This window comes from Chiloscyllium plagiosum, unplaced genomic scaffold, assembly GCF_037043375.1.
Source record: "Chiloscyllium plagiosum isolate Xiang-an unplaced genomic scaffold, Cpla_swu_hap1 HiC_scaffold_18, whole genome shotgun sequence".
Lineage (NCBI taxonomy): Eukaryota > Metazoa > Chordata > Chondrichthyes > Orectolobiformes > Hemiscylliidae > Chiloscyllium > Chiloscyllium plagiosum.
Genome location: NW_028270156.1, coordinates 80244073 through 80257741, shown reverse-complemented (window position 1 = coordinate 80257741; position 13669 = coordinate 80244073). Strand labels below are relative to the sequence as shown.

The 13669-nt window shown below is 45.7% G+C and overlaps 1 protein-coding gene across 4 annotated transcripts in view; it reads right to left on the bottom strand.

The window, feature by feature from the left end:
• Positions 1-13669, bottom strand: part of acp2 (acid phosphatase 2, lysosomal) — a 123215-nt gene that overhangs the window by 95114 nt on the left and 14432 nt on the right. For 3 of the 4 annotated variants that reach the window (XM_043706324.2, XM_043706322.2, XM_043706323.2), the window contains exons 2-3: positions 7526-7621; positions 5393-5479 (exon numbers count right to left, since the gene is read on the bottom strand). In XM_043706324.2, the coding sequence (XP_043562259.1) occupies positions 5393-5479; positions 7526-7621 (183 nt within the window). Of the gene's footprint in view, positions 1-5392; positions 5480-7525; positions 7622-13076; positions 13195-13669 lie in introns of those variants that run through there. The other variant, XM_087996835.1, reaches the window with a different exon arrangement.

The following is a 13669-nucleotide window of genomic DNA, read 5'->3' as shown; positions in this document are numbered from 1 at the left end:
CTAGTGAGAGAGAGGGTCATGTCGTTTTGTGGCTAGTTGGTGTTCATGTATCCTAATACATCCAGGATACATGAACATCAACTAGCCACAAAGTGACATACAGACAAGGAAGGACACCACTTCGACTGGGACAACACATCCATCCCAGGACAAGCCAAACAGAGACACGCACGAGAATTCCTAGAAGCATGGCATTCCAACCGGAACTCTATCGACAAACACATCAAATTAGATCCCATCTACCACTCCCCTGAGAAAAAGAACAGGAGATGACATCACCAACCCAAAGAACACCAACCATATAAATAGAAAGCAGGAATCAGCAGCAGTGCCTCACCCGGCGGCCCACTGAAGATGTTATCTAGTAGGCTGACGAAACATCTGGAAATGAACCTTCCAGCTCAGCAAGCAAACCTACATCCATTTATATTAATGACTTGGATGAAAATGCAGATGGGTGGGTTAGAAAGTTTGCAGATGACACAAAGATCAGTGGAGTTGTTGATAGTGTAGAAGGTTGTCAAAGGATACAATGGGATACAGTTGCAGATATGGGCAAAGAAATGGTAGAGTTTAATCTCGGTAAGTGTGAGGTGCTGCACTTTGGGAGATCAAATGCTTAGGAAAAGTATGCAGTTAATGGCAGGACCATGAACAGCATTGATGTACAGATTGATCGACGGGTTCATAGCTCCCTGAAAGCAGCCACGCAAGTAGATAGGATGGTAAAGATGAGAAATGGCATGCTTGTCTTTATTAGCTGGGGAACGGAGTACAAGAAGTCATGTTGCAGATTTATAAGACTTTAGTTGGGACACACAGAGTATTGCTGATTGCCGGATTACAGCAAAGATGTGAAGGCTGTGGACAGGATGCAGAAAAGGTTTACCAGGATGCTACCTGGATTAGAGGACATGAGCTATAAAGGTGAGGCTAGAAAAATTTGGGTTGTTTTCTCTGGAGCAGCAAAGTTTCAGGGAGACTTGACAGGAGTCTATAAGATTATGAGATGCATAGATAGGGTTGCTGGTCAGAATCGATTTCCCAGGAGATGAAAAGTCTAATACTAGGGGGCATGCATTTAAGGTGAGAGAGGGAAAAGTTCAAAGGAGATGTGTGGGGCAAGTTTTTTTACACAGATAGTAGGTATCTGGAATTCCTGCCTGGGTGGTCATGGAGAGATATGATAGGGACTTTTAGACGAATATGCAAGGAATGGAAGGATATGGGCCAAGGGCAGGCAGTCGGGATTAGTTTAATTTGGAATCACTGTCAGCACAACATCAGAACAAGTGCCTGTTCCTGTGCTGCACTGTTTTATGTTCTATGAACCACATATTCTCAGCAACTTCAGGTAATTGTTCTGACGGTGAAAGGAATAAAGGATTGGTTGACCCATTTCCCAAAGAATATAGCCTCGCTTTTGCTTCAATTTACCTCAGATCCAAAGGCCACTTCGTACTGGCTCATGATTGTGCGCACTGACAGCGGGTCCAAGCAGAAAGTGGCGACATCATCCATGAACAGGGAGGCTTTAATCTGTAGGCCTCCACTGTCCTTGGACTCCTTGCAATCCTTAGTCAGGCGTCCCTCTTGTTTGCATTTCCTGCAGAAAGTCACTTTGCAGTTTCCTGCCATGTGCCCTGACCTCCTGCAGGTTTGGCACACTCCAGGCTGGCCCACCTATGCCAGATGGCCTCAGTCTTCTCTAATCATGAAGCTGGAGGGCAGGTGGAGGATGGTCTGACTAGCATTCACTTCAGGGGCACCTTCACCTGCTGCTTGCTGGTCCAGATTCTGAGGGAGTCCATCACATCTATGCTACCTCTTTCAAGCTTTACATATCTTCTCTGGAAGGTCAGGACATTTGCTGCCAGGACAGGGGTGTTGTACATCTGGATTGTAACAAACCGGTCGCTCGGTGCAGGGAGAATGAACAATAATGCCACAGACAGAACGAAGAGGACTCTCAGCTCCTTTCTCCGCAAAAACCTTCAGGAGACGCTCACTTTGCTTCACATTCCTGAGGGTCGCCTCAAAACCATCCCCACCCCTACTGAGGGGATCATGCAGACAGAAAACACCTGCTGCTTGGAACTCACAGCAATCCAGAATAACTTTCCTCACTAAAAAGGTCCAATCAACCGACAAATTTTCCCCTACTTTCTTCACAGTCATCCTGACTGTGTTTCAGATACAGGCATGAACAAAGGTCGTAGCTTTGGTTGACTGGCCACTGAATTGGCCAAAGCCAGCATGAAGATCCATCAAATGTATCTCAGCCCAACAGACGATCCTCTAAGTTCTCTTCACAATCCAGCAATGGTCTCAGGATCTTCTGATGATGGAGGTTCACATCTCGTACGTGCTCTATGAGAACCACCTTCTGAATTATAATATCTCCCCGGGCACCTTGACCATATTTGGATTAGCCAATGTGGAAGGAAAGGTACTGCAGCTGAAAAGCATTATTTTCCACACATTAACAATATGTCAACACCATATCTATAGAAAACCCAGGGTACAGTTGTTTGTACAGTTGAAACAAATCGAATTAGAGCTCTAAGGAAGAGCCATTAAAAGTCATTTGTCAAAAAGCAAGGATTTATGGATTCAGAATAAACAGCCACTACAATTAAAAGTAACTATTGTGTCCCATCATATTCATTAATGTACTCAGGGCTGGAAATTGGCAACATAGACTGGCCAACAGACAGGAGTTTATCATGAACCTATTATATAGAAAAAGGTAAATATGTTTGATTCTAGACACTAGACTTTAGGAAATGTAAAGACAAAATAGATTTACAACAATAGCTCGAGAGTAGAGGAACTACTATGGGAGATATATCTTCAAATTCATGGGGAATTATGTCAGTACTGGACAAAGAGAGAGCTTCTCTGTTGAGATGGGCTTCATTTGAATTGTGCTGTGACTCATATCTTGGTGAGCTTTACAACTGTAGTTGCAGGTAGGAGCTATAAACTGTTAGTGGGGTTGGGTTGAGTGTGTGGTGCTGGAAAAGCATAGCAGGTCAGGCAGCATCCAAGGAGCAAAAGAATCGATGTTCCGGGCATGGGCCCTTCATCAGGAATGAGGCTTGTGGGTCTGAGCTGAGAGATAAATAGGAGGGGAGTGGGGTTGGGGGAAGGTAGCTGGGAAAGTGACAGGTGGATGAAGGTGAGGGAGATGGTGATAGGTCAGAGGGGGGAGTGATGGACAGGTCCAGAAAGCGGTGCTGAGTTGGAGGCTTGGGACTGGGATAATGTGGCGAGGGGGGGAAGTGAGGAAGCTGTTGAAATCCACATTTATCCCGTGTGGTTGCAGGGTCCCAAGGCGGAATATGAAACGTTCTTCCTCCAGGTGTTGGGTGGAGGACCACCTAATTTTGGTGGTGGAGGAGGACCAGGACCTGCATGCCCTTGACAGAGTAGCAGGGGGAGTTGAAGTCTTCAGCCACGGGATGGTGGGTTTCGTTGGTGCGGGTGTCCCAGAGATGTTCTCTGTAAAGATCTGCAAGGTGTCCTGTCTCCCTGATGTAGAGGAGACCACACCAGGTGCAACGGATGCAGTAGATGAGATTGGTAGAGGTATAGATAATTTTCTGATGGATGTGGAAGGATCCATTGGGCGCTTGGACTGAGGTGAGGGAAGTGGTGTGGGCACAGGTTTTGCACTCTCTGCGGTGGCAGGGAAAGGTGCCAGGAGTGGGGCGTGGGCTTGTAGGGGGTGTGGACCTGAAGAGGGAATCGCGGAGGGAATGGTTGCTCTGGAACACTGATGGGGGTGGGGAGGGAAATACATACCTTTGGTGGTGGGGTCCGTTTGGAGGTGGCGGAAGATGTATGTGTATGTTGGAGGAAGGTGAGGACCGTGGTGGGGGGGGGGGGGGGGGGGGGGTTCTGTCCTTGTTGCATTGGGAGAGGTGGGGTTCAAGGGCGGTGATGCGTGAAGTGGAGGAGATGCACTGGAGGGCATCATCAGTGGGCGGCACGGTGGCACAGTGGTTAGCACTGCTGCCTCACAGCACCAGAGACCCGGGTTCAATTCCCGCCTCAGGCGACTGACTGTGTGGAGTTTGCATGTTCTCCCTGTGCCTGCGTGGGTTTCCTCCGGATGCTCCGGTTTCCTCCTACAGTCCAAAAATGTGCGGGTTAGGTGAATTGGCCGAGCTAAATTGCCCGTAGTGTTAGGTGAAGGGGTAAACGTAGGGGAATGGGTCTGGGTGGGTTGCGCTTTGGTGGGTTGGTGTGGACTTGTTGGGCCGAAGGGCCTGTTTCCACACTGTAAGTAATCTAATCTAATCTGTAAGTAATCTAATCTAACCTCGTGGGAAGGGAAGGTGCGATCGAGGAAGGAGGAGGCCATCTGGGACTTTCTGAGGTGGAAGTGGTCATTCTAAGAAAGATACAGCAGAAGTGGAGGGTTTTCCAGCAACACACCTCTCAACTCTGATGTCCAGCATCCGTAGTCCTCACTTTCTCCTGGAGTTTCAACTGAGAGCAAGTTTAAAACATCAAAAAGTAATGAGAGAGTCAATGTGCAAGGTTGTGAAGAAGTGAACAATAAAAAAATTGTGATAGGAAGGGGTCAGAAAATACACACATGAGAGAGCAGCAGCAGAAATTAGAACATCAAGTACAAATGTCAATGCTTAAGACTCACTATCTGAATTCACACAACATTCGTAAAAAGATAGACGAGTTGACAGCACAAATTGAAATAACTGCATACGACCTATTAGCTAGTCTGGTTATGTGGTTGTACAGTGTCCAAAACTAGGATTTCAATATTCAGCTTTCTAGAAGAATAGATAAAAAGTAAAGCAGGTGGGACAACTTTGTTAATAAAGCATAATATTAATGCTGTGGCGAACAGTGGTATAGGTACAGCAGATCATGATGTGGAATCTGTTTGGAAGATCCCACTTCCTCCCCATAGCCTCTTCAGGCCTCCTTCCCATCCTCACTTGCTCTCTTGATCCCCAATCCCTCTCCATACACTCTCCAGATCCCCTCTCCATCTGCTCTCCAGAACCCCTCTCCCTCTCCAAACGCTCTCCTGACATCCTAGTAATTCCCATTTCTACTTCCTAACTTGATACCATCCTTTGTCAGCCCCATCTACTCCTCATTATCTAGTTCCAAGCTGTCCATCCTCCCTCAATTATGTTCCCCTTCTGACTCCATTATACACCAAAGTCTCTTCTTCGCCTCAGTCAAAACATAGCTGCAAACTTCCCTTCTCCTAATCCCATTGAGTATAGTCCAGTTCTCCCTGCCCACCCCACTCCTTCACCTCCCACCTGCCAGTAACCCTCCTCCTCTTTCCTCTTATTCCCCTTGTCCCAATTTGCATTATCCAGGTCCTACAGACCATTGAGCTCCTCACCTCTTGTCGGTCGTACGAGGAGTTGAGGAAAGCTTCATAACGTTTTCGCAAAAACTGGCCCAGCTCATAATGCTGCCTCATCCCAACCTAGAAAAGAGCAGCAGAAATCCCTGGTCATTACTGGAGGAGACCAGTCAGCACCACATGTCAGGAAGGGGCCAGAAAATACACACAGGAGAGAGCAGCAGAAATTAGAACAATCACAAGGGTGGGATCCACAATCCTGACAGGTGACAGCATCCTCTGAAGAGGTAGACAGGTGGTGACATGAGCTATTGGGGTTCTCAGCACAGAACAAAGGGCAGATACTAAAACTCAGTACGCTCAAAGAGGCCCAGTAGCTTATTGCCAGTGCTGACTAGACAGACAGAAACCAGTTGTTACACAACCTTGTTTGGTTGAAATCCAGGAACCCTGTCAGATGACCAAAACCTCTCTTCTTTGATTACAGGTTTCATTGCACAGCTTGTGAACCCTTGTTTCAGTTTGGTGGAAAGCAATTTTAACTGTTAACATGGAGCCCATATGAATCTAACTGGTGACACCAGAGCCCAAGTCTGCATCTTGCCCAAATCATCTTCAAAATCTAGTTCTGGCAGAAACTTTATATCAGCTGGAAAAGTGAGTATATAACTGACGCCAGCGTGTTTTCATCAACTTTAAGGAGGAAGTCAACCAACTCCATCCACCCACTCACCCAGCCACCCTCTGGGTTTCAGGACTCCGTCTCAAATTATATGAATGAATGCCAAATTAATGTCTGTGTTCTTAAGTTTTGTATTTCCAAGCATGCATTCTTTTGTTCATTAACCTAAGACTTGAGCATGAATGAAGCATCTTTGTTTAAATTTGTACACAAGATGTGGATACTGCTGGTTAAGTCAGAATTTATTATCCATCACTAATTGACCTCAGGGCTATTAAGAGTCAACTGCATTGTTGTGGGTCTGAGACACATGTGGTCAGACCAGGTAAAGAAGGTAGTTTATTTCTCAATAGGACATGAGGGAACCATATGGGTTTTTCCTAAAATCAACGATTAATTCTTTATTAGATTCTTACTTCCAAATTTTTGTTGAATTCAAATTCCACCATCTGCTGCGGCAGGATTTGAACTGAGGTCCCCACAACATCAACTGAGTTTCTTGATTATTATCGCTGGGCTACTACGAAGCCATTGCCTGCCCTATGTTTTAAACTCTGAAGACAGTTTGATGCATGAAATATAAACTGGACTTCACATTAAGGATCTTGGGGTGGGGGATGAAACAGAGCAACGCACCACGATCAATTTCAAAAGTGTGCGGCATGATGGCTCAGTGTGTGGCACTACTGCCCCACAGCACTGTGGGCCGAGGTTCAATTTTGGTTGACTGTCTGTATAGTGTCTGTACTGTGTCTGTGTAGGTTCCCTCTGGATACTCCGGTTTCCTCCCACAATCCAAAGATGTGCAGATTAGATGGTTTAGCCATGGTTAATGTGGGGTAACAGGGTAGGGTAGGGGCTGGGTCTGAGTGGGATGGTCTTTGGACAGACTCAATGGGCCGATAGGCCTTTTCCTGCACTGTAGTGGTTCTATGATTCTATGAAAATGGAAAAGAAATACAAAGAATTAAATCGCTGCTTAAACTTTCGCCCAATCTATAATAATTGGGCAACCCAACCATGATGAGGTCAATTGGACTTGGGCAGCAGTGATAACAGCTTTGGGTGCCCAATGAGTGATATCCAACAAGGGGTTCTCCCTTAAAGTCTCTGTACTAATGACTACCATATCAGTGTCACTAGGGTCAAATGGCTATCTCACTGTGTTGTTGAAGATCAGACATCTTGTCATTGGAAAATCAAATGATTTTCCTCTGCACACCAGAACAAGGAGGGACTGTACATTCCTGTAGGAAAGAGGATGGTGACAGCAAACCAGGTACATGGATCCTGTACCAAAAGGAGGTGTGCCAAGAATGAGCAGAGTCTGAGGTGCCACATTCTTAACAATGACTACACACACAGCAACAGACCTCCCTTAGAGAGTAGTTCTCAGATCAGAATATGGGGAAGTCAACACTTCGAGAAGGTTGGAGGGGCGGGTGTGAGACAGAGAGACAAATGAGGGAGGGGCAAGCAGCACTGACCTGAGTAAGCTGCCCGAAACCTTGCGGCCAGTCCTCCTCTGTATATGGATCTGAAGGGTATTTATTGATCGGTGAGCGGTCCCCATGGCGATAAATCTGGGAATATAAAATGAAGATTATGGCTGAATTCAATAATAGTTTAATTCTTACCAATATACATACAGTAAGTAAAGGCCACATTCAACTGCAGTCATCTCCTGGGCTGTGAGAAAGAGGAAGACACTTGTACATGCACAGAATGTGAGCGAGAGACCTGCAAACATATGCCTGGGCCTAGGCTCACTGGAGTTTAGAAGACTGAGAAGTGATCTTATTGAAACGTGCAAGATTCTGAGCAGCCTTGACACACGTTGACCAAGTGTTTCCTCTCCTGGGGAAAGCAAGAGAAATCCAGTGCCTAAGTTTCATAAGAAATTGTTTCCCATTGTCATGACAGTGACAGGAGGAATCTATTGATAATCAGACTCCATGATCCTGACAGTCACAATGTAAGTGTGGTCAATCAATCACCGAAATAACCAAACGCTTCTTTTTTGTACTTCCACCCAGAACAAAAGAAACATTGATCATGCTTCTTTAATTAACTCAAAATACCCCCACTTACTATAAACAAAAAGTATCGAAAAGCAAGTGGAAGCTACTAATTAACATTTATGCTATACTCCAGAATTAATCTGTATCAAACACAAACACAGACTCAATTCAAAAATTCAAGTCTCTGCTGAGATGATGTGTTCCTCTGTGGGCCAAGGGTCTGTAAACAAAGGATAAAATGTGATGACTTCATAGGTACACTGACATTTCTGTTGATGAAGTCAAAAGATGGCCAGCTTTGATTCCAACGAACTTGGATTCAAGTCTTGGGAACATGATCACAATCCCACTTTCCAGGTTTTACCAGGTCGACATTTGGAAACTCTTAGGTTCCCAGGAATTTCAATTAAGAAACAGGATTCCTGGAGACTTGCTTGCAGCTTCAGTGGTGTCTTCCTTAAACTTGAAGAGCTCTTCCTAGGAGAAATAGCCCAGATGGATCCCATAGCAGCAGGCCATCCACAGACTAACAAACCACTAGGGGTGCTGTAGGATGGTAGTCAACCATTTCCTTCCAGACAACTGATGCCATAGCAATGCCATACTCATGTCAGACCAGAAGAAGCCCAACCAGACAGAAATGAACAAAATATGACAAACGGTTCATCCACCAGAAGCAGCACCTTGACATTAGGCAGTGTTTCATCACGCAAAGAAAAATATTGATCTTTGTTCCTAAGAAGGAAACACACACCCAGGAGCACTCAAGTAGGAGAAAGTGTGGTGATCATCAAAGCCTCGCCACAAAAGACATGGCATGGAGGGAAATGAGATCTGTATCTGTTGATGATAATACAAGTATGGAGACATTATATAATTACATTGAAAAATTACATAATTACATGCTAAATACATAAAAATTCAAACATGTCAATGAAGGAGAAATGCAAATATATCAACGATGGGAAAAGGTAAGCATTCAAAGCATGAAGATGACTTGGGGTAGATGTAGTGTAAGGCAACACCAATCAATAGCATGTCAGATAAAAGCATGAAGTGGTGTCAGATCATATGACAACGTGTGCAGCAGGACTTGAAACAGAGTGATCTCTCCCTCTCTTCATTACTGTAGCTCAACAAGTGTTTCTGAAGACCAAAGCTGATCTACATCCAACTCCAAGCATATTTTCTAGATCCACATGATGCATGAGTGCGTGCACGAATGCGACAGAAAGAAGAAAATAAGACATGCGTGTACACTGGATTTGTTAGATAACAGGTGACTTTTGAATGGTTGCTGAGGAATGCATCCACACTAATCACAACGAACCCATAGCCAATGAACAATTTTCACAATATTAATCAAATGGCCAGGAACCCAGTGTGACTAAGAATATAACTCCCATCTCAAGGAGCCACCAAACAATTAGATTTGTAAGTCACTCTGCACTGTCAGCAGTTCTCAGCAGTGGGATTACAAACACTCCCAAATTCCAAATACTGAGATCAGGATCAGGGAAGAATAGGTGGTCTCCTGGCAGAGAAGGGATATGACCGGTTTGGAGAAGGGACCAGGATAGGATGGAATACACTGGGGCAAACCCTATGTGGGTGTCTCATGCCCTCTGCCGTAAGTTTACAGCAGGAAGTAAACATTCACATGGCAATGACAATTTACCAATTGACAACCTCAACTGCAGGGAGATCAAAAACAGAAACTGCTGGAGAAACTCAACTAGTCTGATAACATCTGTGGACAGAAAGCAGAGTTAATACTTCAGGCCCAGTGACCTTCTTTCAGACCCTTCTGAAGCACTGGTCACCTGAACAATTGCAATGGCAGCCCCACCAAATACAAAATTTTGTCTAGAGTACAATAGTAAGTGATCGCACAAAACACGGCCCATCAGAAACAGAGTGAGAGAAGAAATTGAGATGCGGGGTACACAAAGTGTGCACAAGGTAGGGAAAGGGGAAGATACACACATACACACAGACAGATTGAGAAACATGAACAATTAACATGATAGTACAGCAGAGAAACTTAGTAAACACTTGGAGGTGTTCAAAATCTTCAAACGATTTGAAGAGGCAATAAGATCCAGACAACTGGCAACCAGACAGTGCTAGGGGAAGCCAGATGAGGAAACATTTTTGCAACTGGTTCGGCTTCAAAATGCACGGTCTGAAAAGTGCAACTTTCAAAAGGCAATTGGTGACAGACTTGAAAATAAAAAATATACAGAGCTCTAGAGAGAGATCACAGTGTGGGATCAATTGGATCTTTCAAACAGATAACAAAGGAACAACAGACAATTGACTCATTCAATGCCACAAGCATCTGAAATTCTCAGCTGTCATACTTAGCAACTCCCATCTTTTCTTCAAAATGCCTTTCAGTACCACAGTAGTTCACACAGAAAGAGATTCCATGTGCTTTCATTCGTTAGTGCTTCTTTCTATTGTTAGATCTCTTGGCCACCCATGTTTTGCCAAAGCAAGCTTTCAAATTACTGCAGTGATTTAGCTCAGAGCTTCTGTCCTCTTGCGAGCCTTCTGATTCTGTTCAAATGCTTTTTCATCCCACCTTTGATTGCCATTAGTTTCAACAATTTCACTTCTTGTCCCAATAAAACACATTTTAAATTGCTTTTGCACAAGTGACACAACAAACATGTCAGTTTTGAGTACAGCTTCCATACCATCCCAATCAAACATTCCCAGTATAAGTACAGCCAAGGGTTAAGTACAAAGTAACCTCTATTCTTTCAAAACTGACAGGAAAGTTCCCTCCCCAGTGTCAGAACTCTCTTAGGACAGGGACACAATGGGGGCGAGACATAAAGTAAAGCTCTCTCTTCTAAACTGAAATTAAAGCTCCTTCCCCAAAGTTCAAGGTCTAGGTACAATGAATTGAATGAACTCCTTTTGTTCTGCAATATTCCATGTCACTCAATTGCATTTATTGAAGATTGTCACATTTCAGGTTGTTTTTTGGACTGAAGACCTGTGATCAGTGGTGCTCTACAGGGATCTGTATTGGGTCCACTATACGAGGCATAGTTACTAAGTTTGCAGCGGGTGACACCAAAATTGCTGGTATAATGGACAGTGAAGACTGTTATCTAAGATTACAAAGAGATCTTTATCAATCAGGCCAATGGGCTGAAAAGTGGCAGATGAAGTCTAGTTGGATAAATGTGAGGTATTGCATTTTGGTAATACAAACAAGGACACGTCTTAGACAATTGATGGTAGGACCATGGGTAATTTTGAGCTGGAACATGTGTTGCTGGAAAAGCGCAGCAGGTCAGGCAGCATCCAAGGAGCAGGAGAATCGACGTTTCGGGCATAAGCCCTTCTTCAGTATTGAGGAGAGTGTGCCAAGCAGGCCAAGATAAAAGGTAGGGAGGAGGGACTTGGGGAAGGGGCGTTGGGAACGTGGTAGATGGAAGGAGGTGAAGGCGAGGGTGATAGGTCGGAGATGGGGTGGGGGCGGAGAGGTCAGGAAGAAGATTGCAGGTCAAGAAGGTGGTGCTGAGTCCGAGGGTTGGGACTGAGATAAGATTGGTTGGGGGGGGGGGGGGGGGGGATGAGGAAGCTGGAAAAATCTGCATTCATCCCTTGTGGTTGGAGGGTTCCTAGGCGGGAGGTAAGGCGCTCTTCCTCCAGGTGTCGTGCTGCCATGGTCTGGCGATGGAGGAGGCCAAGTACCAAGACCAAGTACCTGCATGTCCCTGCCCCCTGTAAAAAATGCCATCCCATATTCCCAATTCCTTCACCTCCGCCGCATCTGCTCCCAGGAGGACCAATTCCAATACCGAACAATCCAGATGGCCTCCTTCTTCAAAGACCGCAATTTCCCCTCAGACGTGGTTGACGATCCTCTCCACCGCATCTCCTCCACTTCCCGCTCCTCCGCCCTTGAACCCCGCCCCTCCAATCGCCAACAGGACAGAACCCACTGGTCCTCACCTACCACCCCACCAACCATCCTTCGTCATTTCCACCACCTCCAAACAGACCCCACCACCAAGGATATATTTCCCTCCCCTCCCCTATCAGCATTCCGGAAAGACCACTCCCTCCACGACTCCCTCGTCAGGTCACACACCCCACCCCCACCAACCCAACCTCCACTCCCGGCACCTTTCTCTGTAACCGCAAGAAATGCAAAACGTGCGCCCACACCTCCCCCCTCACTTCCCTCCAAGGCCCCAAGGGATCCTTCCATATCCGTCACAAATTCACCTGCACCTCCACACACATCATTTACTGCATCCGCTGCACCCGATGTGGCCTCCTATACATTGGGGAGACAGGCCGCTTACTTGCAGAACGTTTCAGAGAACACCTCTGGACACCCGCACCAACCAACTCAACCGCTCCATGGCTGAACACTTTAACTCCCCCTCCCACTCCGCCAAGGACATGCAGGTCCTTGGTCGCCTCCATCGCCAGACCATGGCAACACGACACCTGGAGGAAGAGCGCCTTACCTTCCGCCTAGGAACCCTCCAACCACAAGGGATGAATGCAGATTTCTCCAGCTTCCTCATTCTCCCCTCCCCCACCTTGTCTCAGTCCCAACCCTCGGACTCAGCACCACCTTCCTAACCTGCAATCTTCTTCCTGACCTCTCCGCGCCCACCCCCACTCCGGCCTATCACCCTCACCTTAACCTCCTTCCACCTATCGCATTTCCAACGCTCCTCCCCCAAGTCCCTCCTCCCTACCTTTTACCTTAGCCTGCTTGCCACATTCTCCTCATTCCTGAAGAAGGGTTTATGCCCGAAACGTCGATTCTCCTGCTCCTTGGATGCTGCCTGACCTGCTGCGCTTTTCCAACAACACATGTTCCAGCTCTGATCTCCAGCATCTGCAGTCCTCGCTTTCCCCATGGGTAATTTTGTAAAACAGAGAGACCGAGAGGTTCTGGTACATATTTCAAATTTGCATCACAGGTAGACTGGACAGTAATGAAGGCATTTAGCACACTTGCCTATATTGCTCATACCTTTCAGCATATGCGTTGGGACATCATGTTGACATTGTGCACCAGAAGATCCTCACCAACGTACAGTGTGCAGTTCTGGCCCTCCTTTTATAAGAAGGGCATTGTTAAACTGGAGATGATTCCACTGGATTGGAAAACTGATAACGTGATGCCACTGTTCAAGAAAGGAGGGACAATAGCAGAACACAATAAGCCAATTGGCCTTAATACATACAGTTGGGAAGATGCTAGAGTTCATTATTAAGGAAGAAATAGCAATGGATTTAGGAAAGCTTAATAAAATCAAAGAGTCAACATGGTTTTGTGAAGGAGAAATTATGTTTGACAAACTCCCCGGCATTGTTTGACAATATAACAAGCAGAGTAGATGAAGGAGAATTGGTGATTGCAATGTATTGGGATTTTCAGAAAGCTTGCATTCATTGATCAATGCATTGAGTAGAGGAGCTGGGATGTCATGTTGCAGCTGTACAGGACGTTGGTGAGACCACTTTTAGAATACTGTGTTCAATTCTGGTCTTCCTGCTATAGGAAAGATTTTGTTATCCAGATTAAATGCTATCGACCATTTCTCCACCCAACTTGCCAACTGA